This window comes from Larus michahellis, chromosome 4, assembly GCF_964199755.1.
Source record: "Larus michahellis chromosome 4, bLarMic1.1, whole genome shotgun sequence".
NCBI lineage: Eukaryota > Metazoa > Chordata > Aves > Charadriiformes > Laridae > Larus > Larus michahellis.
The window spans coordinates 21,381,519-21,406,219 of NC_133899.1; the positions used below are offsets into that span (position 1 = coordinate 21,381,519).

The 24,701-nt window shown below is 55.8% G+C and overlaps 2 protein-coding genes across 10 annotated transcripts; one reads left to right on the forward strand and one right to left on the reverse strand.

The window, feature by feature from the left end:
* FCSK (fucose kinase) lies at positions 1-7,717 on the forward strand. 7 transcript variants are annotated; one of them, XM_074583289.1, is made up of 23 exons: positions 1-88; positions 181-338; positions 449-499; positions 617-742; positions 938-1,010; positions 1,290-1,387; positions 1,537-1,617; positions 1,707-1,826; positions 2,025-2,166; positions 2,414-2,541; positions 2,644-2,745; positions 3,194-3,364; positions 3,439-3,506; positions 3,680-4,050; positions 4,293-4,503; positions 4,599-4,765; positions 4,851-5,078; positions 5,179-5,322; positions 5,460-5,579; positions 5,653-5,840; positions 6,027-6,126; positions 6,674-6,897; positions 7,113-7,717. In XM_074583289.1, exons 1-23 carry the CDS (start codon positions 19-21, stop codon positions 7,227-7,229), a joined length of 3,258 nt encoding a protein of 1,085 aa, XP_074439390.1. In that variant the 5' UTR covers positions 1-18; the 3' UTR covers positions 7,230-7,717. The 7 variants fall into 7 exon arrangements, 4 of the variants coding, with proteins under 4 accessions (XP_074439390.1, XP_074439386.1, XP_074439388.1 ...); XR_012586556.1 differs by having other exon boundaries at positions 2-88; positions 2,641-2,745; positions 4,275-4,503; positions 6,027-6,086; XR_012586557.1 differs by having other exon boundaries at positions 2-88; positions 2,641-2,745; positions 6,027-6,086.
* Positions 4,242-24,661, reverse strand: COG4 (component of oligomeric golgi complex 4). Of its 3 annotated transcripts, none has more exons than XM_074583291.1 (20): positions 24,340-24,512; positions 22,862-22,944; positions 22,050-22,164; positions 21,128-21,302; positions 20,329-20,522; positions 19,758-19,863; positions 18,319-18,476; positions 17,687-17,745; positions 16,166-16,299; positions 15,525-15,643; positions 15,164-15,330; positions 14,320-14,485; positions 12,741-12,803; positions 12,130-12,246; positions 10,383-10,475; positions 10,021-10,104; positions 9,613-9,714; positions 9,104-9,232; positions 8,685-8,852; positions 4,242-6,438 (listed from the first exon to the last, which is right to left on the reverse strand). In XM_074583291.1, exons 1-19 carry the CDS (start codon positions 24,484-24,486, stop codon positions 8,718-8,720), a joined length of 2,346 nt encoding a protein of 781 aa, XP_074439392.1. In that variant the 5' UTR covers positions 24,487-24,512; the 3' UTR covers positions 4,242-6,438; positions 8,685-8,717. The 3 variants fall into 3 exon arrangements, with proteins under 3 accessions (XP_074439392.1, XP_074439393.1, XP_074439391.1); XM_074583290.1 differs by lacking the exon at positions 4,242-6,438 and adding an exon at positions 8,081-8,298; XM_074583292.1 differs by lacking the exon at positions 4,242-6,438 and having other exon boundaries at positions 8,075-8,852; positions 24,340-24,661.
* Between the last annotated feature and the right edge of the window lie 40 nt (positions 24,662-24,701).

The following is a 24,701-nucleotide window of genomic DNA, read 5'->3' on the forward strand; positions in this document are numbered from 1 at the left end:
GGCCGGGAAGGAGCGGCAATGGCGGCGGAGTGGAGCGTCCTCCTCCTCACCTGCCAGCCCGGCGGCTGCGTCTCCGCCTTCCAGCAAGGCAAGCGGTGGGGCTGGCGCTCGCCCTCTCACCCCCGGCGGGCCGGGGCGGGGGGTGCCAGCCCTCAGCGCCGCCGGCCTCTCGCTCCGCAGAGCTGGAGGCCCGCCGGCTGAGGGGCGGCCTGGGTCCGCGGCCCCCCCCTCTCCTGCTGGCCGTGGAGGACCCCTGGGCCCGTCTGGGCAGCGGCGGGGCCACTCTCAACGCCTTGCTGGTGGCGGCCGAGCACCTCAGCGCCCGGGCGGGATGCACGGTGAGGGGCCTGCCCCCTGGCTGGGCGGGGAGCGGGGTGGCAGCCGGTGGTGAGCCCCGGGAGGGCGGCCGTCCCCTCCCTGCTGACTGTCCCCTGCTCTGACCTCCCAGGTGGTGAGCTCCGACGTCCTGAGGGAAGCCCGCATCCTCATTCTCCACATGGTGAGGAGCCCGGCCTGCAGCCCAGCTTGGGGCCCCTCCGTCTCACACGGGGGGCCACCTCGCACCCTCTCCCTCCCTGTGACTGCCCCCAGTGCTCTGTTCCCTGTGTCTCGCCAGGGCCGTGACTTCTCCTTCGATGACTGCGGCCGGGCCTTCACCTGCCTGCCCGTGGAGGAGCCCGGCGCCCCGGCCGAAGCTCTGGTCTGCAACCTGGACAGCCTGCTGGCGACCATGACGCACCGGGTCTGTGTGGCCTGCGGGACGGGGCCTTGGGCTCGTGCCATGGGATGCTGGGCACCCTGGGGTGTGCTCAGCTCCCCCTGAGGCCTTCAGGGTGCCTTCAGCAGGCTCCTAGCGGGGCAGGAAGGGTGCTGGGTGCCCCGTGAGGGCTGAGCCCCTTCCGTGCCGTCCCTGGGCATGTGGCCCTTCTCTCGGCAGCTCTGCGTGGGCTCCCCGCCTGGCGTGTGGGTCTGCAGCACCGACATGCTCCTCACCGTGCCCTCAGCACCAGGTGAGTCGGTGCCAGCTTTGCCTCCAGCACCCACTTTGGCTCAGCACAGGGGTCAGAGCCAGCAGTGCAGCTGGCTCAGCCTAGGCCATGCTCCCATAAGGGATGCTCAGGCATTGCTGACCCTTCTGTGGTTGGGAGCATCCATCATGCCCGCAGCAAGTGGCCGAGGCTGGTTATTGCTGTCACCACCTCTGCCGTGGGCCCAGTTTTCAGGCAGCTGTGCCCAGTGTGGGTACGTTTGCTGCCCCAGAGGGCACTGGTCTCTGTTGCTCTCTCCAGGGATCGACTGGGACGGCTTCCAGGGTGTCAGAGTGATCGCGGTGCCTGGGAGCCAGGCATATGCCAGGAACCATGGGGTCTACCTTGCTGATGAGCAGGTCAGGAGCAGCTCCCCCTTCAAGGGGCATCCCTCGGAGGCGCAGGGGTCCCCACCACTTTGGTCATTTGGGTGCTGAGTTTCCGGCCCTGTTGTCGCTGCTTGCTTTGGGGTACCCTGAAGAACTTATCAGGGTGGTCTTCCTTCCAGGGGCTGGTGCGCAACATCATCTACAAAGGCACGGAGGCCCAGATCCAGCAGTGCGCGGGGCCTGATGGCACTGTCCCGCTGGTACGGCATGACTCAGGCATCGGTGGCCCTGCCAGCCCTGTCCCTCGTGTCACTGTGGCCGTGGCCTCAGCCCCACTGTGCCCTGGCAGGTCTGCGGGGTGGTTTTCTTCTCCTCAGATGCTGCTGAGCAGCTTCTGGCCACCCACGTCATCCCTCCCTTGGACGCCTGCACCTATATGGGACTGGACTCGGGGGCACCACCCATCCAGGTGACAACCTGTCTGTGGGGGACGGAAGCCCTTGCCCCACGGGTGCTGCTGCTGGGCATCTGTAGGACCTGTTTGACCCTGTGCTGCCAGATTTAGGCAGGAGAGGTGGCGGAAGGGGAGCACCCAGCAGCAGGGTGGGGGTCAGGGTGGCTGCACTGGCCAGCCTGGCTGCACCCAACAGGTCCGTTCTCTCCCCAGCTCTCCCTCTTCTTCGATATCGTGCTGTGCATGGCAGGGGGGATGACAGAGGAGGAGTTTGTGAAGGGTGGCGGTGATGCCAGCGTGAGGAGCGCCCGCTCTGTGCTGTGGACAGCTCTCCGCGCCTTCCCCCTTAGCCTGGGTGAGCGATGCTGTGGCAGGCACACATGACATGACCTGTCCCTGAGCCCCCTTCCCCTGTGTGGGGAGAAATGGGGTGGTTGGAGCCTGGCACCTGGCTGTTTCTCCCTGCTGCTGCGGGTCCCCAGGTCTTTGTCCCCATCCCTTTGGCCATGGGATGTTCAGCCTGGCTGCTCTTGGCTCGCATGGGTGTCAGGCACGCCTCTGTTTCCCATCTGTGTGCTGACAGCTCTCCTGTTCACCCACAGCCTGCATCCCTGGTGCGTCCTATGACTACATGACCACCTCTGCAAGCGACCACATCCGCAGCCTGACACTCCTGCCCGGCTCTGCCAGCCACCTCCACTTCTGCAAAACAGCCCATTCCCACGTGGACGTATGTCCTTCCATCCCCAGCCTTGCTCACGCATGTTTTTTGGGGCTTGTTCCGGGCTATGTGGCCGGACCCTGGTCCCATGTGCCTCTGTGCCCTCAGCAGCAGCCCTGTCTCCTTGAGGATGGCTCTTCAGTCACCAACTGCCTGCTGGAAGGAGCCGTGCGGCTGGCGGCTGGCAGTGTCATGCAGCACTGTCACCTTCAGGTATGTGGCTGGGGCGTGGGTGACCCTGAGTTCTCAGCTCACTGGATGAGCAGCAGGGTGAGGTGTCCCTGGCTGGCACAGGGGACCCATGGCTGTAAGATTTGGGGTGTCCTTCCTCTTTGGCGCTGCCTTTCAGCTAGTGCTGGGGATCCTGGTGGCTGTCAGCCACCCCGGGCAAGGGCAGGAGGCTGTCACTGCTGGGCTGTCCCTACCTGGGGAGCCGGGCAGACCCTCTCCTTGGGGGCTTTGTCATGGCTGCGAGCCCTGGAGGCTGTTGCGTGGTCTGAATTTCTGCAGTCTGTGTCCCTGCAGCCGTGTGACAAAGCAAAATGTGTCCCACTGGCTCTTGGGGTGGTTGTCCCCGTCTGAGGTTGGGATCTGGCTCTGGTGTTTGGGGGCTACTCTGGGGCTAGCCATGCCACTCAGGGCCCTGCTACCTCTTCCGCAGGGTCCCCTGGAGATCGGTCCTGGCTGCCTCCTCTCGGGCCTCTCTGCAAGCTCCTCACCAGCCCTGCAGGGCTGTCCCCTGCGCGACGTTGTCCTGCAGGGCCACCATATCCGGCTGCGTGACCTGTCCTGCCGCGTGTTCACTCTCACTGGCCGCCTTGACGACTGGCAGGTACGGGGGGTGGCGAGGTGGCGTGAGGCTCCCCACAAAGCCGGGGTGTAACTGACCCCTCCATGCCCCTGCAGAGGCCTGCCGAAGAGGCCACCTACCTGAACATGCCCTGGGCTGAGTTTTTCCATCGGACAGGCATACGGTAGGTGCTATGTGCCAGGGTGGGATAGGAGACCTGGCTCCCCTGGGGTGGTGTCATGGCCACCATAACCCATCCCGTGTCACGGCCACCCTAACCCATCCCATGTCCTGGCTCCTCTCCTGGAAGGTGCCCTTGGGCCCCAGGGCGGTGCTGATGGCCTCTTCCTCCATCAGGGAAGGGGACCTCTGGGACGCTGAGATGCCACGGAGGAGCCGCTGCCTGCTCAGTGCCCGGCTCTTCCCGGTGCTGCATGCCTGCGAGGCACTGGGGCTGGAGGACGTGCTGTGGCTGTTGGCCCCGGTGGCGGTGGCCGGCGAGCGGCTGGCACGCTGGCGGGCGGCCTGGCGCATGTCCTGGGAGGAGCTGCTGCCCTGCCTGGACAAGGCAGCCGAGCTGGGCGCCCGCCGGGCCCTCTTCTTCCTGCAGGGCCAGCGCAAGGTGCGGCGGGTGCTGCTGGGGCGCCAGGACTGCAGCCTCCTGCCGCTCGCCCGCAGCGCCGTCCACGAGGGCTACCACGAGGCTGTGCTGGGCACGCTGGATGAGGGTGAGCTGGATTCACACGAGCTGTGTCTTGACTACCAGGGCTGTTTGGTCCTCCCCACCCCCTCCAGTGACCCCCCCCATTGCAAGGACCCATGGGGATGCACCCCCAGGGCATCTGACAAGCCAGGGTGGGCACAAGCCCTGCGAGTCCCTCTCCCCTGGAGCCAGCTTATCGCAGAAGAGGGCTGGTTTGGGGTGACCTGCAGCCTGGCTGTGGCTTTGCAGCCTCCTTTTATTTTCTAGTTGCCTCCACGGCTGGCAATGCTGGCATTGCAGCCCGGGCGCTCGCCTGCATCGCTGAGGTCCTGGGCTGCATGGCACGAGGGGAAGGGGGCTTGCGGAGCGGGCCCGCTGCCAACAGGGAGTGGGCCTTGGCTTTTGGGCGCCTGGAGAGTGGGGACATCGCTGGCGGTGTCCGGGAGCTGGCTGCTGAGCGGCAGAAGTGGATGAGCAGGTGAGGCTGGGGCCGGTGAGCGGCTGCTGCCCCTTCCCTGGCATCGGCATCCTTGGGGAGCCGTGGCAGTGGGCTCAGCATCCCTCTTTTCCCAGGCCAGCTCTGCTGGTGAGAGCTGCTCGGCATTACGAGGGGGCCGAGCAGATCCTTGTGCGGCAGGCGGTGATGTCCTCGTGCCAGTTTGTCACCGTGGCACAGGCAGAGCTGCCACCCTTGGGGCGCTGGGTGCAGGTGGCATGTCCGGCCCGCCTGGACCTCTCCGGTGAGTGCCAAAACAGAGCACCCCTGTGGTCCTGGGGGAAAAGGAGTTGGGGTGCTGCGGGGGAGCTGATGGTGACCCTCGGCAGGCGGCTGGAGTGACACCCCCCCCATCACCTATGAGCACGGGGGGGCCGTGGTGGACGTGGCAGTGCTGGTGGACGGGTGCCGGCCCATCGGCGCCCGGGTGCGGCGCATCGGCGAGCCGGAGCTGCGCCTGGTCAGCCTTGGCGGGATGCCGCAGGGCGAGGCGGCGGTGGAGCTGGTGTGCCGGGAGCTGGAGCACTTGCGGGATTACTGCCAGCCGCACGCGCCAGGTGAGGTGTCACCACCCACACGGCCTGGCTCCCTGCCCGCAATGTGCCCTTGGTGTCGGGTAGCGCAGCACGTGTCAGCTTTGTCCTCTCTTGTTTCCAGGAGCCCTGCTCAAAGCTGCCTTCATCTGCACCCAGGTGGTGCAGTTTCCCTCGCAGAAACCCCTGCGAGCCCAACTCATGGAGAGCTTTGGGGGGGGGTTTGAGGTGCACACCTGGTCCAAGCTGCCCCACGGGTCTGGCCTTGGTAAGTCTGCAGGGAAAGGGCTGGAGAGTCCCTCCTGCTGCCAGCACCGGGATGGGGCACCCCGCTCGCTGTCCCCCAGCTCTCACGTGCGCCCAGGGTGCCTCGCTGCCCTGGCCCTCCCCCTGTGCTCCCTGCAGGCACCAGCAGCATCCTGGCGGGAGCAGTGATGGCATCGCTGTACCGGGCGGCTGGGAAGGCTGCCAGCACTGAGTCACTCATCCACGCCGTGCTGCACCTGGAGCAGAGGCTGACGACAGGTAGTGGCCATGGGGAGCAGCCGATCCGCAGGGTGGGGGGCCTGGCGGTGGCTGAGGACCCTCTCTCCTGCAGGTGGCGGTTGGCAGGACCAGGTCGGGGGGCTCGTGCCTGGCATCAAAATCGGGAGGTCGAAGGCTCAGCTGCCGCTCAGGGTGGAAGTGGAGAAGATCCCGGTGCCTAGTGGTTTTACCCAGACCCTCAACGATCACTTGCTGCTGGTGTACACGGGCAAGACTCGCCTGGCCCGCAACCTGCTCCAGGTAACGCCTGGGTGCCGCAGCCCTGGGTCTGCTCCCCCCGCGGCCTTTGGTGCCTGTCCCCTTTGCTGGTGCAGAGCTTTGCCACCCCAACGGGAGCCGGCGCTGAAGGCTGCGGGTGCAGCACTACCTCCCTGGGTGCTGCGGGACGCAGGAGGACGGTGACAGGGACGTTCTGGCCTCTTGCAGGATGTGGTGAGGAACTGGTACGCCAGGCTGCCCTCCGCCGTGCAAAACGCCGATGCGCTGGTGAGCAACGCTGAGGAGTGTGCCCAGGCCTTGAGGCAAGGTGTGAGCCCCCTGCCCTGGGCCAGGCTGGCCCTTTTAATGACTGAAGAAACACAGACTTCCCCAGGGACAGTGTCTGTAGTCTTGGAGGGGGGAAAAAGCCGGGGGGGGGTGCACGTTCTTGCAGCTGTAGAAGCTTCAGATCTTTCCTCAGACCCACTGGCTATGCCCCAAAATTCAGGCTTGAGTGAAGATGAGGAAGGGGGATTAGACATGACGAGCCTGGTTGATTTTCTGTGAGCCATCCGTGATGGGGCCGGGGGCTGTGCCTAGCCTGTGCGGTGGATTTATTTTGCCTTTGGCTGCTGGGATGCTGTGGAGGGGAAGCCAGAGCATTAAAGCAAGCAAATTCCCCCCCTGTGGAGGATTAAAAATAAACAGCGATGTGACAGGGCTGGGTTTGCTTCCTCAGCATGCAGAGCTGGGAGGAACCGAGTAGATGAGAAGGTGGAATTTAGCTTGGGCTGAGCAGGAGAGGCAGGGACAGGTTTCTGCCCCTTGGGCGAGAATTTAGAGGTAAATAGCTTGCGATATTCTCCTCCCTGCAGGTAACCTGCCGCTCATCGGCAAATGTCTGGACCGCTACTGGCAGCAGAAGAAATGCATGGCCCCTGGGTGCGAGCCGCTGGCCGTGGGGCGCATGATGGATGCTCTCCGGCCCTACGTCTACGGGCAGTGCTTGGCAGGGGCTGGTGGTGGCGGCTTCCTTTATGTCTTAACCAAAGCCCCTCGGCAGAAAGAGGCTTTGCACCAAATTCTAGCAAAAACCCAGGTGAGATGTGGGCTCCCAGGCAGTTCACTGTCGCAGGCAGCTCGCGGAAGTTTGCTTTATATAGCGCAAGCATTGGCAGCATCTTGCCCTACCACGAGTGGGATGAGGTGGTTTTTTTGTCCCCTTTGCCCTTCCCAGAACCCTGGAGGTATGAACAGGTCCCATCCTGGCTCCTGCCCCAACCCATAACTTTTTTTTTTTTTTTTTTTCCCCAGGGACTGGGCAACTTTAGCATCCACAGCATCGAAGTGGACACGGGCGGTTTCTCTGTGGAGGTTGTGGGATGTGATCCAAAGGACGGTGCTCACCCCAGAGAGGATGTGGCTGTGTGAAGGTCTTCAGCTCTGACCCGTTCCTGGCAGATGCACGGGGCAGGGGGGGAGCAGCCAGCTGCCTTCCAAAGCAGGGAAATCCCTGCTGCTTTAGAGGCAGCTCCTTCAGCCGGCTCCAGCAGGTGCCTTAGGTCTTGATGGGACCTTTCTGTGCTGCTACTTGCCCCAAAAGCCGCAGAGGCTGGAGAAGCTGTGATGAACTGGGCAGGCAAAACCATTCCTGGAGGGTGGCCTTGCTGAAAGGACAGTTTGCTCGGGCCTCCAGGCTGATTTTGGGGTTTCACTCCAGTTTTCGTGATTCTCCAAAGGGAAAGACTAGCATTTGGGACTCTGCCTCTAGCAGGAACCTGTTTGGTGTGCAGTGCTCCTGCACCAAAGTCCCCTCTGGCTGTGGAATCAAGTTCCTCTCCCCCGTGCCGAGAGACTATTTCTGCAGTGAGTTACCAGTCCCCGCAGTTGTCTCTTTGAATAAAAAGCACTTATTCCCAGTATGTGTTTATGCCCCTCTGTTCCTACCAGAGCTCCTCCCTCCCGTGGGATAGCAAGGGCTATCCAGGGCTTCCAGGGTGGGATGGCAGAACCATGCAGGGGCTGGTGATGGCCCTCCACAGCCCTGGGTGACCGGGGACAGCCAGGGAGCGCTGCCGCAGGAGGCAGCCAAGCAGCGGGCTGGCACCAGGTACTGCCTCAGGGGTGTTTGTACTCGCGCTGTGCCAATGCCAGCTGGGGACGGGCAGGAAGATCCTCTTGCTGCTGTGGCACAGGGTAGAAGAGGAGAAATGGCGACGAGCTCTCGTCCCTCATCTCTCCAGCTCCCTCCAGGCCCAGGGACACACAAACCACCCGAGGCTGCTGCTCAGCCAGGCAAGGTTTATTTATATTTACAGAGTAGCTGTACAGCGAGCCAGCAGGGCCACAGCCCAGCTTCCTATAGCAGCGTCCTAGGGATTTTCCAAGCACCCTTCCCACAAGGAAATAATTCCTTTTCCCTTCTAGAGAATGGTCCCCATCACCACCAGGAGAGAGCCAGGGCTCGTGATGTGCAGGACTCCAGGAGTTGACCCTTAAACTGGTGGCACAGAGAGAACACGACTGCAGCCAGCAGCACGGGCAGAGCTCTTGTGCAGCCCCACATTTCAACCCTAGCGCACAGCCCCAGAGTTTCCCCGAGCTCCTGTGCCTCCCACAGGGCAGCAGAATGAAGGGAGTCAGGAGCCGGCACAGGCTTGTCCCTCAGACTTGCACGTTTTCAGAAATAGTGTCACACTGCCCTCAACGTGAGAGATCCTCTGCTGCCTTATTTCTGCTCCTGCAAAAAGATGGCGGCTCCTCTTCCCAGGCTCAGGAAAGAACAGGAGCAGAAGGGCAGACGTCACCCCATCCCCACACCACCTAACAGCCAGACCCAGGGCAGGACCTGGTCAGGCTCCAGGGCTGCAGCCTTCCTGCCTTTACCTCCAGAGCGGTGCCGACCCAAACACCGACCAACTACAGGCGCAGCCGCTTGATATCCTCGCTGCGGAAGTCAATTCGGAGAGCCAGCACCTGCCGGACCTCGGCAGGAGTAAGGCGCCAGGTGAGCGGGCCAGAGTTTGGGCCCCAGTAATCCAGGATCTCCGTCACCTGGAGAAAGAGGAGAGCTGCAGGAGACAACTCGGCACCAGCTGCCCTCGCAGGTGAGTTCAAACTCTGGCTACAGTCACAGTATTCCCTGCCACTCAACCCTGCAAACACCCATCAGACATGCAGCAACTTCTCCAGCTTCTCCCTAACCCATAGGCATGCCAACATCTGGATGAGCCCACTAAATCCACATGGAGGCCAGCTGGGCTTCCTGCAATCCCCCCAGTAAAAGCAGACAAAGTGCAGCTCACCCTTTCCAGATTGAGGATGGTAGCCATCTGGGAAAGACGGGCAAACTTGTCGCGGATAGTCCAGGTGGTGACTGTGGTGAGATAGGCTATGAGAGACCTCAGCTCCTTGTCGAACTGCAGACCGCCAAGCTGTGGGGACCGAGGGAGCTCTGTCAGCTCTCCGAGCAGGTTGTGCCAAGCACACCATTAAACAGAAGTTACAGGGGGGCCGGGGAAGGTCTCTGAGCAGGAGGGTTCCAGTTAGCCCATTTATTGCAGGTTAAACTGGCTTACAGTTAGACCCACCTCAAAAACCCCCTTATCTTCCCGGCCCCACCACAAAATGCACTTTCTCCCTCCGTGTGCTAATGCAAGGTCTCCCCGAGCCAGGCACTGGCCGTGGCAGAGCTTCTTCGAGGCTCATTTGCCTCTGCCCTGCCCCATCCCTTCGAGGGAAATGAGGGTTTCACGGTGGAGGGTTTGCAGCCCAGCCAGGGACTCTACAGGGTAGAGGATGGTGTTTTGCTTACCCTGCTGAAGGTGGATTTGAGCAGCACTTTCTCCAGTTCGATGGCTATGAGACTGGTCATGAGACCAGTGAGGGTATCGTAAATCACTGGAGACAGCCCAGCCTGGAAGCAGAAACCGGTGTCATTCTTGTCAGGAACAACCGTGCGCAGATCCACAAAAAACAACCCTATGACAGCTTTCAGATAAAGACCCATCACTTGCACGCTCAGCGAGCGGAAACCTCTGGCAAAAGCGATCCAAGTAGGTAGGGCCTGCAAGCAAGCTTTGAGAATTGCAGGAGAAGGGGGTGATTGATCTCTTAAGAGCCCTGCGAGGCACCGGAGGACGTCTGTCTGCAGTTCCCCTGAGCAGGGAAATAGCTGAGAAGTGCCACGCAGAGGTCTGGCTGTCCTGTCCCTCTCGCTCACCTTGAACTCTGTCATCTGCTGTTCCAGATTGACGATGAACTGCTGGACCCAAGGATCATTAGCTTCATAGTCGCTGAACTCTTCCTGACATTGAAACACAAAAAGGGTTGTTTATGTGCAGGCAAATGGCCTGGGGGACAGGCCTTTCCATTTCCACCCTTTCTATTTCCTCAAGCTCCTCTCTAGCCAAATACCCCGTTCCAGGCTCGGATGCAGAGCAAGGTCCGGGTTATTTTACTGTTGCTCCGTGCCAGCGAAACAGGGGAGAACGGAGGGGAATGAGACAGCGGCTGCTCTACGCTGCTGAGTGGAGGACAGAGAGTGCAGAATTATGGCTGGAAGCGGAGAATGCTGAGCCTCACCTCCTCGATGTTGTGGGAGACGGAGAGGAAAAGGTTGATCCAAGGCTTCACCTGGGGTTTGATGGCTGTGCTGTTCAGCTCGTTGAGACCTTCCTAGGGGACGGGGGGGGACAGAAAGAGGACAGGAGAGCGACTGAGCACAACGACACAAAACCTTTACAACCAAGCTGTCCTGATGCTGCCTCGCACCCTCACTGCAAGCTGGGGAAACCGACCCACAGATTTGCACAGGGAAACTGAACCCAGGAGTCCCAGATCCCACCCTCTTCCAGTGCTGGAGGGCTCCGAGGACACCACAACAACAAAAGAGGAAAGATGCTGGCGCAGAAGTTGCTGTTGGGCTGACTTGCAGCCTGGTCTGAAGGTCTCGTGCTTGCCCATCCCTCCCTGCACAGCTCCAGAGGTTTCCTGGCAGGAGAGAGGCGCTCGGTTCGCATCCCACCAGGGTAGGGAAGGACGCAAACACCAGCTTTTCTGCTTGGTGCCAGCCAGGAGGACAACGTGATTGGACTCAGCTGATGCATCCCACCTCCAGTGCAGCTGAGCTCGGTAGGAGAAGCTTAAAAGGAGGATAAAAGCTGTAACCACAGTTAGTTCCCTGAATTAATCATAACCCCAGCACACGCCATCTCCCCGGAGCAGCGGGTTGTCAGCAAAGGCTGTTCTGCCCGCTTCGATGCTGGAGAGCTCTCTGAAAGCCCTCTCCTGCCAACCACCTCCGCTCGGCTCAGCAAGATGTCAAAAAAGCTCACCCAGCATGAAACCGTTCAGGTACCAATACTGCCTGGCATTTGATGAAAGTTTTTAACTAAAATTGGCATTTCTGAGCAGGCCCTGCTGGCAATTGCCCTTTTCCAAGGCAAATTCAATGTGCGCGTGACTCAGGCAGCGCAGGAGCTTGCTGCTCAGCCTCTTGATTGCTTTGCAGCCAGTTTTAATGCTGCACTAGCGCTAGACTGGAGAGTTTTACTCCTTACTGATGAGCTCTTCAGTTTCGATACTGACCGCAGGCCTCAAGGGAGTTTGCCGGCAGTACCGCTCTGAAGGCATCTGACTGCAGCGAACCGCAAAGCCAAATGAAAAATGGCCCGGCCCCTCGGTGGAGTACAAAGTTGATGGCAAACCCGGTTCAAACTATTCTGGTTTGCTTGGCTTCCTTCCACAGCAGATAGCAGGTCTTCCTGCTCCCCTCCCTGCCAGAGGCCGCTGTGAAATTTTAAGGCAACAGGCCCCAGAATGCTACACGAGAATGGATTTAGCCAGAGAGCCTTCTGCCCCCCCGCCGGGGAGTATTTTCGTTTGGGAAAGGAGGAAAAACCTGCGGGAAGCGCAGCCCTTCTCCACCTTCAGCATTACCTAATGAGGCTCTGGACAACTTGACAACGTGCTGTGCCACAAGGGAGAATGGAGGAGATGGAAAGGCTATTAATATTTCTTCTCCTGAAAATGCTGAACCAACTACGACTCTGTGCTGAGTGAGGACAAATGGAGCAACATCCCTTCTGGCTCTGCAGCTGCTTCCAGCGCTTTTCATGCAGCCGCCAGCCAGTGCGGCTGCGCGAATGGGCTGGAGTTGTTTCCATGCCTCAAAGGTTGACTGATTTGCTCCCTCCTGCAGCCCGACCCAGCACTCCTGGAGTCATATGCGGCCCAGGGCTTGGGCTGAAATGATTCCTGCCCGAGCTCGCCCTGAAGACACCGGCCAGACAGCGTTGGGAGACCAGCAGAAATTCAGCAAGACGCTCACCTGCAGCAGGTCACGGAATTTGTTGGAGACGGCGGCCATATCGGAGAGGCAGCTGTCAATCTTGGCCTGCCCTTGCTCGCCCCCGAAGCCTTGGCTCAGCAGTTTGCTGCAGTCGCTCTGCAGGGGAGAGATCCACCAGCAAGTCGCAAATTAATGACCTGGGCTGTTTGTACCCCTTCCCTTTGCTGAGCTCAGGCTGCCCACCAGCACGCTTGCAGGCTCGGAGAGGCGCCAAGCTCTTACCCCCGTGAAGACAGAGGTTGCTGGCTCCAGCTGGAGAAGAGGACAGCAAGAAAGGAAGCCAGGGGCTATCTAAGCCCAGAACCAGAAAACCACAACTTCTCCGTGATGCACATCTTATTCCACTGGCTCCCAGTCTGTGCCAGGTTGGACAAGCTGGAGGAGCTGGTATTTCCAGCTCCTACTGATGTATCAGCCGGAAATTGCTCTGCCAGCTCAAAATTGCTTTCCTAAGGCTGGAGGGCAAAGACCTCAGGAATTTGGGCATATTGGAAGTCCAGGTGGTTTATTTGACTACCCCCCCACCCCCCTTCAAGAGAGGATATTACAAATTTCATTATGGAAAAACCAGTAAAGAATCCAGACTGTACCTCCAAAGTCTTCTTCAGGGTCATGATGTTTTCGCTGCAGACTTCCACGTTGTTTAAGGTCACCTGGAAAAAAACAACAAAACAAACCCCACGTAGAATTCATTGGAATTTCCCAGCACCTCAGCCCCAAGTCCTTATGTTTTCTCCACGTAGTTCACGCTACAGACTGAAATGCAAATATTTGAGGGGAGAGAGGTGCTACTGCGTGATCAAAGTACTGTAGATTCATGGAGCTGCATGAAGCTGAGCTGCAGTAACGGAGCACGTGTGCCGAACCTGCAGCTAGTACAAAGTCTGCCTTAGTTTACGCCGCTTTTCCTCCTCATTCTGTCCACAATGCTGTGGGGAAGCCCCAGTTGTGGGTCACTGGTGGAAAAGAGGATACACCCCCAACTTTCTGTGACTGCATATGAAGTACAACAGACCAGGAGCGGCTGGAGGTGACGGTTTATACGCTGTGTCCGGAGAAGCAGAGGAAGCAGGAGGGTATTTGTACCTCGGCAGGAGCAATCAGCACCCCTCCTGCCAGATGAGTATCTGTTCTTCACTGAACAGACTGTTCTCAACCTGCTGAAGCTGAACTAAATGTCAGTATAAGGCAGGGGTTTGTGCAGACAGGGAAATGAGGCGAGCTGACAGGCGAATGAGGAATTCCACCGGGAGAACTGACATTTTAAGCACTTTGCTTAAAAAAAAATGCAGGAACCTGTAACCAAGAATTTAATGAAACGGAAGAGTTCAGTCCCTCCGGCTCCCTTTGTTGCCTTCTCTCCTCGTACAGTGAAAGTCCCAAGGAGCCCCTTCACAGCAAGCCTGGGTGTTCACAGCAACTTACAGAGAGGGAGAGAAGTCGGGGTGAGCCAGCTCCTCTCCAGCGCTCTCAGCCTCTGCCCACGGGTCTGCTCAAACAGCAGAGCTGGCTGAGAGGAGAGAGCAGATCCAGAGCTGCTCTCCCAGTGAGATCTTTTCTACAATGCAAGGTCTATACAGCATCCCCCCATGGGGAAGGATGTGTTATGCTGCAGAAGAGAGGAGTGACGGCCCTTCAAATGCTCTCCAAAGGGTCTGTAATGCTCACTGCCTTCTTCTGGCCTGCTCACGCACCAGAGAGTTGCAGCGCTGCTGTTTGGAGAAGACAACAGGAAGATCCTGCAGGCCAAGCAGAGCAGACAACCCTGCTCTAATGGAAACTCTCCAATCTGATGAGCGAGAACGAAGGAGCCCAGAGCTTGGGCCAGAAAATTTTCTCATCTAGAGGAAGGTGTGGATGAGACACTCTCCCACCACCTTTGTGCAGAGCCTGTGAAGAACAGGATTGATGGACATCTCCAAAGAGCACAGACTCTTCCCCAGCCTGGAGGGAACCATCATTGCAGCAGTCACAGGATCATACTTGGACAGGCCTGGTGTGGAAGCCCTACAAACATGAGGTGAGGCAGAAGCAGCTATCAGACATCCAAAGTCAGGTTTTCAGGCTCTCTGAACATGTGATAGTTGCACCAATCCTGTTCCCAAGAGCTCCCCGCTGTCTTTCCCCTCATCGCAACTCATTTTACGCCAGACCAGCCACCAAACCCACCAGAAAGGACTGCTTGGCCTCATCGGTGCTTTCAATGCCTTTGGTATCGAACTTGCCCTGCTGGAGGCTGCTGTGCATGATGTTCACGGCACTGGTCACCCCTCTCTGGAAGTCCTGGAAGGTCGTGGCTGGAAAGCCCTGCTTCAGCTTGTTGTACAGAACCTCCCTAGGGGGCAAGCAGAACACACCAGGGCTTAGAGCAAATACTGCAAGCCACAGCAGAGCTGTGCTCTGTGACAAGGGACAGCACTCTGGCTGAGCTGTGACCTGAACAAGGTAAGCGGAACGTCACAAGGACAAAGGAAGGCTGGCAAATATCTCCTGACAGCATCTGAAGGACACAAGGCTGAAAGAAAAACACAACCACTCCATTTCTGAGCTTCCCCCCAAATCCTGCCTGCAGCTGTCTGCTGTCTTCAGTCACAGTTCCCCACTCCCACATTGGGATGAAAAACCTGAACAGGACAATTTCTGCAGGATCATCCCAAATTCAAGTTACTAATCAATCTCACAGGCAACACAGAGAACAATTAGGGGTGATTGTGTGTCATCAAGCAGGGTAGCACTCCAATGCTACGTGGTGACTTGGTCTCATAGGGATTTTGGGCCATGAGGTTCCTTTTTCTGTTTGTCCTACAGGTGACCATCACTACTGTGAGAAAAGTATGCCCAGCTCCAGCTTCCCGCACCACACCTGACGCTGCTTCCTACCAGCATCTTCCATGGAGATGACAAACCAGAGGCTCAGAGGTGAAGAACACAAGGGGGACCATCTGACAGCGAGCACTGTTTGCAGAATGTGAAGTGGAGGCAAGTTACAATGAACCTGGTATATTTTCATTACCTGAAGTCAGACTCCAGCTCGGTGGTGGAGTGGTTGATCATGGCACAGAGACAGTCTATGCTGGAGCTCGACAGAGCGCGCCCAATGCACTTCTTCACTATATAAAACACATCGTCCACCATGCTGGAGGTGAGCTGGCCCTTCTCGTAGCTGTCCATGGCAACAGCCTGCAAAGAAAGCTGTCTCAGTGCCCTCAGCTCAGCGAGCAAAGGTGTCCTCCCCGAGCAGTGACTGGGTGCAGACCTGCCATGCACTCATCTCCCTCCCTAGGGATGCTCAGCAGAGGACTGTGGAGCACACGCAGAGGTCTCAGCCGCTGGCAGGGAGTGCAGGCTATTGCAAGCAGCAGTCTGAGCCCTACCTTGTTGACGGTCTCCCTCATGAAGTATTCCTCCATGGTGATGTAGTAGCCAATGAGCTCTTGCATGGTGCGGCTCAGCAGACAGTTGTTGAGGAGTTTGTCCAGGTATTTCTGATGCTCTACAAAAAACAAGAGAGAGCCATCAGCAGGGACTGCCAGAAAGCAGTTTCACCTAATCCCCTTGATGCCTGTCTCACGAGCACCCAACAGACACATGTCTGCAAAGCCCAGCCTGGAATAAATCACAGGCCTCAACTGACTCAACTGACTCAACGCTGACTTTTGCAGGTGACAGAAGTGATTTCCAGAGCTCTGTGGAGTACCCAAAACACCGAGCCTGTTTTCCCCGCGGTCTCCACCTTTGGGATCTGTACCTGCAGATCAAAGGGCCCTCCCTCTCATGGGGGACCTTGTTTATTATGCTCTGCAGTCATTCCTAAGGTTGGTTTGTCTGTTAGAGGAAACAACCCGTGCTGAAAACAGATTTGAGGAGGCCAGGCTACACGATTCTGTTCCAGAGAGCGTTCCCAAAGCGCCTTTGCAGACCCTGTATCCCTCTGCTCTGCCACTAACTCAGATGTATCTCCACTTCTGGCTGCAAGGAGCAGAGCACCTGCAAGTATTGGTATTCAAGGTGTTACCTTGCTTTACCTCCTCTGAGGCCATCGAGTCCCCCACCTCAAAATCGGATATTATTCGTCTTTTGATGAACCTCAAGTAAAGCTCACTGCGGGCGTTCATCAGGGTGACTTCCGTTAAAATAGGGTCAAGTTCCCTAGAAGGAACATAGCAAGAACAAAGGCAGCAAAACTACAAAAGGAGAGGCACTAATTTAACTCGGTTAAGCAGTGTGTTCTCTTTTGTCTTCCTATGAGATCAATACTGTCCCTTTCCATCTGTGCTGTCAAGCGGCAAAGCTCAGCAGAATAACTGGTATGTGCAAAGAACGCACATACAATCAAAACATCCTGAAAAAAATCATTACAGAGAAGCTTTTTTTTCCCCCTCGTGGACGTGAGAACAGCCACGTTAAAATCACGGCTGTAAGTGCTGCAAGACTCTAAGCAACCTGATACAACTTCAGAATTAGCCCTGTTTTGAGTGGGAGGTTGGATTAGAGACCTCTGGCAGCCCTCAGTTTTGCTACGATTCTGTGAGCCCTACATGGCCAGTGCTAGAAATGCCTGGTCCCTGACGCCTCCTCCATCTCTTGTGCACAGACTCATGTGTTTTTCTGAAAATGATGAAGAATCTGTTTATGCTCAACAGCTCAGGAAATGTGAGACCAAAAAAGCACGTGACCATGCAGAACACAGTGTTCATATCAGAGATGACTATGGAAAAAAAGACCGTCACATCAGCAGCTTTTTCATCAGCGTGCACAACAGAACTTTACAAATCCTGCTCAAAGCCTCACAACACACAAGTGGGACAAGGAACCATTATCTTTATTTTATGGATCAAAAAGCAAAAGCTCGGAAAACCTGGGATACAGGCACAGTTACTCAGAGCAAATAGTAAGTAGATTTTTATATTTATGCTGAAATAATTGGTCATGCAGGCTCACAGACAGATCTTGCTTGGGGAATGGCAGTTTTCTTTCAAGGCACGTTTAGAAGTCATGCAATGCCAGAAGGGCTGGGTGCTTTCAAATGGCCTTACTTTAGGGCTATACAAATACTTAAGATAAAAAGAAAAGGAGGGGGATTTAAAGCACTTTGGTTCGTTAGCGAGAAACTGATGTTACAGAGTCACTGCAGCAGCACTACAGATTAAATAGGACCCAAAGATTTATTCCCGATTCTGTCACGAATTATCTGCCCAGGGAGCTGCTCCATTTCGTGGGCTCCGAGGACCATACTCTGACCACCGACAGGCAGTGAGCATAGGCAATTAAAGTCTCAGTCCTTCGTGCGCAGTGATATTGCCAGCCCTCCAGCAATGCTTAGGGCCAAGGCTTAAAAGTAAGGAGTAAGCAAAATAAAGCACCACCACAGAAGCTGCCTTTATAAAAGGGCAGCGAAGGACATCTAACAATTAGATTTTATGCTTTAGTAGTCACAAACTGTCTGGAAGACCAAAAGAGTTATCTAAATGCTAAGTAGCATTAACAACAGCTCAAGAGTGGAAGGTTAGAGAGCAGAAAGAGGTTTTGTTTGTACCTTGGTTCAATCTTCTCTGCAGAAGAACTTCTCATCATGCTATTCTGAACTTGCTGGAACTGCAATCACAAAAAAAAAAGGGGGAGTCATCAAAGTCTTTGCTGATGACTTGGAGTTAACAGCTGCTTCTCGTGCTGTAGCCTAAGGAGGCGCTTCCTCAGGCGGGGCCATAGGAAAGCTTTGCAGGAAGCAGAGCTAGAGAAGGGAACTGCATCAGTTCACCTCTTCCTCCAAGAAGGAGCTCAGCCTGCCAGGAAGGGCGATGGGATGGGAACTCCAACAGAGACACCAAGGTATGTGACCATGAGACAGTCACAGCAGCCCTGTGAGCTGGAACACAGACAGGAGCAGGAACAAGCCAGATGGGAAGACGGACTGAAGGCGCCCTACGGACCTGCAGAGCAAAGCACCCTGTGTCCAGGGTCCATTTACCAGGCTCCCAATAATCATTCTCTGCAGGAGAAGGGAGAGCTACAGGCTGGACCCCTTCAGCCACCAGCACAAATATGGAGTAAAGCAAGGTTTCTCTCAATACACAAGGTCAAACTTTGCCACTGCTATGGCAGTCGCAGCCCATGGAGCTGGATGGAGGCTGCAGGTGGCTGCGTCAGGCAGCATCATATTCCTCTTACCTGCCTGTGATAGTCCCTCTCTTTGATGAACTTGTCCACCACTTTCTCCACCTGCCGGTCACACTCCACTTGCAGGTGTTTGATGAGGGTGTACAGTCTCCCTGGCCCATAGTAGGTCTCCACAATGGGTTGGTGGGTCTCCACAATGCGAGCAATCCCTGCAGAAGGAGAGGGGAAGCTCAAGAGAGAGACTCAAGCAGGAGTTTCCATCCAGTCTGGACCCAGAGCAGAGCTATACCGGTCCACAGTCTGGACCTAACAAGGGATCATTCACTCCCCAGATAAACTGAGATACTCAAGCCACTCTGTAGTGCCTCACTGGAGGCCTGTCATCACCACCCCTTGTTCCATGGCATCTTCTCTCTGCATAAGCCACCTTCCATCCTCTCCCGTTTATTGCAAGGCTGCAGCGCAAATCTCCTGGAGCAGAAGCCATCTCTCTTCCTAAAGAGAGCTCCTGCCATGCCTTGTGTGTCAGCTGCCCTCCTGCCCAGCAAGATACAAGGTATGAAGGTATGAATCTTCCACAGGAGAAAGCTGCATGAGCTAAAACTGGCAGGGGACGTAACTGCCATTCAAATCCAGTCTCAGCTTTCAGCACCTACCAGGTTACAGGAGAAGAGCAGTGCTAGGAAAATCATGCTCTGCTCTTATCTGTCACACCAATGCTCAGGAGAGCAAGCGTTAGTGAAGGCAGGACCTCCTTGGAGAATAAAGCCCATCTCCAAGGACATAGCTCTCCAAGATTGTTTTCTTCTCACAAACTCTCTACTCTGAGTTAGCAACGCTCCCCCGCTTTTGATGCTAGTGCCAAGAAAGCCTCGGTGGCTCTAAGGACCTTCAATAGCAGCAAGGGTGCCAGGCTGGGAGAGTGACTTGGCACTGGTGCGGCCTGGAGTTATAGGAGACTTAATAGAGAAGGCAGTTAATCACCATGGGATCTCAATTACTGTCTTTGGAGACGTTCCCACAGAGCATTCTTATTCCCTTCTCTCCCTTCCCTCTCTGATTTTTTTTTCCCTGGTCCTCCTTGAAGAGCTAGGACTGGAGGCATCAACAGCTGCTCAGTCTTAAGGGATTTGATTTGTTTGTCTGGAGAGCTGCTTGTCTGAAAAAAAACTTCAGGGAATGCCCATTTGTTTTGAGGATGCAGAGAACAGGAAGAGTCTCATTCCTGGAGGAAGCCAAAAAATCCTTTGCAAATTGACTTTGTGCCTTTGCAAGCTGTACATTGGAAAGCTTGCTTATTGTAACGCCCTCTCCTGGCTGGGAAAAAGTCTATTAGTTGTGTCCCTGTCCCTCTCGCGCGACATTCCCATAGCTCAAAGGGGATGGGAAACATTTTGTGATGTCCTGGAACTAGAATTAAAAGCACTTAAATTGATGGACAATCTCATCACAGAGTATTTTCAATCCACCAGCAAAGAAAGGAAGATTACCTTCGAAGAGGAGTGTCAGAGTGTCCGCAAAGATGACAGCAGCTCGACGGTCACTCATGTCTGTCCCCATCACCAGCTGCAGGTTCTCCTCTGCTTTGTTGGCCACCTGCATGACAACAGGTCCGGTCAGCTGGTAACAAAGATATTCTTCATCCCATAGGGTGGACCTCTGTCACCTGCCCTACAGATCCCCGGTCTTTTATCCGTGTTCCCATTGCAAGAGGTATTGCTGCTGTTTGAACAGGGATCCTTTCCTCTCTTGTGGAACACTCAAGGATAAAAGAAAGGCAGAAGCTTGTTCTTTTTTTTCCGGGTTCCCTTGTACAAGTTTTAAGCAAGCACAATGAGCAAGACACAGAGGAGAAGCCAGGCAGCCAGTGGGATCTGTGTTCAGACACCAGAAAGACCATCCCAGGGCGCAAAGCACAGGGAGAGAGAGGAACGAAGGCCAGTGCTGCTTTCTAAGATTAACAAGCCAGAGCCAAGATCTCCTTCTGCAACATCTGTTGACAGAGACTGGGTTTTGCTTTCCCCTAGGAGACCAGACGGTATGTTTCACAGAACCTGTTACCTGCTTGCAGAGGTACTCTGAGAACTTGCTCAGCCCCTCCTCATGTAAGCCTAGCAGAGGAAAGATCTTGAAGAACCGTTCCACCTGGGGCAGATCTCCCTGCTTCATAGCTGTGTCGAATTTCTCTGTGACAATCGTCTTCAGGCGCTGCTCTGCTTCCTGCAGGAGCTTCAGGTTGGCATCAATTATGCCCCCTGGTCAAAAGGACAGAAAAGAAATGGAAAAGTGACAGCACAATGTTAGTACCCTATCAAGGGCTACGTTTTTCCTAGCAGAGAGAGCAACATTGTACAGCCCTAGGGTGAGAAGGCAGAAGACACGCTGGAATTTCCCTACAGGCAAAGGTACATGTGTGATGTACACACGGCTAACGTCGTGGTCTTGCACGGAGGATGCGAACACATCAACCAGGACATTTCTTTCAGGGATCAGGCAACTTACTCCTTCATTTCCAGTTGCTCTGCTTGGTAGCACACCATAATACTGCAACAGTTCTCCCTGACAGAGCCTTCTCCCTCACTTCTTTTGTCCTGCACATTTTGTCCTTCACCTAGCCAGCACCTGAAATGCTATTAAAGCCATGTGCCAAGAAGTCTCCTTTCAATTGATGATAATTCAAACCTAACAATGCTTCAAAAACATTCACCTCTATGTTACTCTATAACATACTAAGATCTCTGGCTAGCATTAGCTCTTCTGCTTTATCTACTGAGTTGAGGCTATCTGTCATGGGAAATCATGCAGCCTCTAGTTAACTGGAAAGGTGACTTATCAGGTTCTCCTCACAAACAGTACTTACCTTCCTTGCCCTGACGACTGAGCTCGATCACTGATTTGTCCAGAGACAGATAGCGATGGATATGGGCTGCTGCTTGTTCATAATCCTCATTTCGCAGGGCTGTTTGAACTCCATCCATGCAGAACTTCAGGTCAAGGATGTCGTCAGCTCTCTGAATGGCCTGATAGAGCCGATTCTGCAAGAAAAGCGACCAGTAAGGCTTTCTGCTGCAGGCTGGACCAGGGAAAGAGAATTATAAGAAGACAGCATGGGGGAAAAACAAGGAAGAAGCAGACTGAAGTGATACTTCTCTACACGATAAACAACTACGTAAGCAGAAACCCCAACCCACTTAAAAAGTCCTAAGGTCAACGACTCCAAAAGATGAATAGCATTTACCTGTCAAAACTCAGATTGAACTCAGAGGCCGTACTCCACTTTATCAAACAGGCAGAGATCAGAGACTCAACCACACAACATCTGTTTGGATTTAAGCAGTTGTGCTGGGCACTGGGACTTGACTCCATTTAGCCTACCTCTGTACAAAGAATATGACGGCCCGGATCCCTGACCACTCTTGGGTGACAACGACCATGTCCACTGTCCTCAGCGCTGCAATAGTTGACAAAAGAGTGCTAACGAAAACTAACCTCAGCTAATTCACCATATTCTACCAGGAGCTGCATGGACAGAAGGGAATGCTGGAGAACCAGGCACTATATGGCAAATCATTATGTATTATTTACTCCTGTATGCTGCAACATCCAGGAGCCCAGCAAGATACCATCACCTAACACCACTAGAAAATGCTAAAACAAAGCACGAAGCAGTTTCCAGCCCACTGAAGAAAAGCGCACATTTCTCTCATCGCACCGTGAGCACATGAGCAGACAGAATATGGCTTGGTGGTGACAAGTCCCAAACACCCCCTCGGTCCAGTTACCTTGGCAAGGTCGAGCTGGCGGACTTTACTGCTGACGTTCTCGGCCAGATTGCAGGTGAAGGTGATCATCCCTGCCAACTGCTGGGCGTCCCCCTCGATAAGCTGCAGATTAGGGCTGGAAACACAAATGAATTGAACATGAGATGCAAATATTAAGTAGTCGGATGGTCTGCAACAGCAGGATGGTTCTTCCTCCAAACCCAATTGCTCCTGTCAGCAACAGTATCTCTCATTTCATGCCTCTCCTACAGGAGCCAAGCATCAAAATCAAACAGACAGCTTTGGAGGAGGCTGCACAGATAGATTAACAACTGTCTTGCTACCAGATGGGACATCAATGAGCCACTGAGGCTTTAAGATACTCCTCACTTCTGAGGTGGAAGATGAAGTCTGTGAACTTGTGCTCTACTAGACAGGAGGCCACTTACGATGACTTTCCAGACTGCCTGCACAAGCTCACCATGAAGAGGCAGGTAATATTTGTCCATACCTGTAAACAGCCTGACACAAGACCTCCGATCCAAGCATTGATGCTGAAAACTAAAAGTATCTGGGGTGAGAACTTCAAAGAACTGCTCGCCCTACGCCAAAATGCGTTGGTCACTGTAAGGGTGTTCCCTCTGTTAGTGCTGCTGGGAAGAACCTGGATGAGGATCCTCCCTACCACAAACTGATTTAAAGTCTGACATTTTCTGAGAAGGAACATGCTTCCCTCACAACACTGAAATGAATTTTCACATCATGCAGCAAGCAGGGAGGTACCGAACAGTGCACAAAAGCAGAAAGAAGGGGAGAGGGTGGGGATCACTAACCCCATGCGATGAAGTGCAACCATCTTGTTCTCTATAGTGCTTTGCTGTTCCAGGAGGGCATCCAGCTCTTCCTGCACGACTTTCTGAAAGAAAAGTTCGAAGAAAGTCCTGTGTGACTTCAGCTCTCCTCCAGGCCAGCAACTTATCACAGACTCTACACCCAAATCAAGCACATGCAGCTAAAAAGGTATTAGCTCTTCCAAGGGCTCGGATGACAAGTAAATCCTTCCTAAGGTCTCATTTTAATCCTGTAAATATTTATATTTATGCCATTCCAAAGCACAGAATCATAGAATGGTTTAGGTTAGAAGGGACCTTCAAGACCGCACAATGCCACCCCCTGCCCTGGGCAGGGACACCTCCCACCACACCACGTTGCTCCAAGCCCCGTCCAGCCTGGCCTTGAACCCCTCCAGGGATGGGGCAGCCACAGCTTCTCTGGGCAACCTGGGCCAGGGGCTCACCACCCTCACAGCAAACAATTTCTTCCCAATATCTCACCTAAATCTCCCCTCTTCCAGTTTAAACCCCTTCCCCCTCGTCCCATGGCTCCCCTCCCTGCTCCAGAGTCCCTCCCCAGCTTTCCTGGAGCCCCTTTAGGGCCTGGCAGGGGCTGGAAGGTCTCCCCGGAGCCTTCTCTTCTCCAGGCTGAACCCCCCCAGCTCTCTCAGCCTGTCCTCCCAGCAGAGGGGCTCCAGCCCTCCCAGCATCTCCGGGGCCTCCTCTGGCCCCGCTCCAACAGCTCCGTGTCCTTCTGCTGTTGGTGCCCCAGCGCTGGAGGCAGCACTGCAGGGGGGTCTCACAGAGCGGAGCAGAGGGGCAGAATCCCCCCCCTCGCCCTGCTGCCCACGCTGCTGGGGATGCAGCCCAGGCTGCAGGGGGGTTCTGGGCTGCCAGCGCACGTTGCCAGGTCATGTTGAGCTTCTCATCCACCGACACCGGGAAGTCCTTCTCTTCTCCTCAGGGCTGCTCCCAACCCATTCTCCGCCTGGCCTGGACTTGTGCCTGGGATTGACCCAACCCATGAGCACTCTGCACCTAGCCTTGTTCAGCTTCATGAGGTTTGCACAGTTCCACCTCTCCTGCCTGTCCAGGTCCCTCTGGATGGCATCCCTCCCCTCCAGCCTGCCGACAGCATCAGTTAAGCAAACCTCATGACACAACTCTTAAATCAGGCAACCCACAAACTCCTCCCCTGGCCGAGCTTTTGGCGCGGGAGGAACCTGAATCCGCAGGGATCCGCTCACGATTCCGGGAGACTAGTGCCACGGAGGCGACACCGTCGCCCCACCAGGCCCGAGCCTGCAGTTAACGTCTGTGTACAGGATCGGGACTACAGGAACCGTGACAACGAGGCACCCGCTCTCCTTGTCACTACAGCACGGCCCGGAGGGAGCTGGAGCAGCGAACACACTCCGGGGTGCCGCGTCCCGCACCTCGCACCGCCCCACCGCCTCACGGGCCGGCCCCCCACACACCTCCTCCTCACACAGCCGGCTGTAGGCAGCTTCCAGGTCCGCCAGGTCGGTGAGCGACTGAATCCGCTCCATAGAGAGGGCAGAGGCGGCCGAGCCGCCGCCCTCCCCCGCCGCCACCCGCGGGCCCGGCGCCGTGGCCGTCGCCATCTTGGCATACAGCTGACACGGCTTCTACCGCTGTCAGGCCCGTCGGGGAAGCCCTTGCTCGTGCCTGTACGGATGCGGCCGCTCGGCTCCACCTAACGGCGCGGGAAGCTCACTCTCCCCCGGCATTCTACGCTGAAATGCGTCCAGATGTTTTTTTTCCGGAGGTTCTTTCTGCGGGGAGTGGCTACCATCGCCCCCGTGATCATTCAGGCGGT

Excerpts from the sequence above, each read along its gene's own strand:
- FCSK (XM_074583285.1), top strand. The coding sequence starts at position 19 with ATGGCGGCGGAGTGGAGCGTCCTCCTCCTCACCTGCCAGCCCGGCGGC. Across the intron at positions 1,388-1,536 it reads TCTACCTTGCTGATGAGCAG|GGGCTGGTGCGCAACATCAT; the intron begins GTCAGGAGCAGC and ends TCTTCCTTCCAG. Across the intron at positions 1,827-2,024 it reads CGGGGGCACCACCCATCCAG|CTCTCCCTCTTCTTCGATAT; the intron begins GTGACAACCTGT and ends TTCTCTCCCCAG.
- COG4 (XM_074583291.1), bottom strand. The coding sequence starts at position 24,486 with ATGGCGACGGCCACGGCGCCGGGCCCGCGGGTGGCGGCGGGGGAGGGC. Across the intron at positions 12,804-14,319 it reads AGGCCAAGCAGTCCTTTCTG|GTGACCTTAAACAACGTGGA; the intron begins GTGGGTTTGGTG and ends GTTTTTTTCCAG. Across the intron at positions 12,247-12,740 it reads CCCTGAAGAAGACTTTGGAG|AGCGACTGCAGCAAACTGCT; the intron begins GTACAGTCTGGA and ends TCTCCCCTGCAG.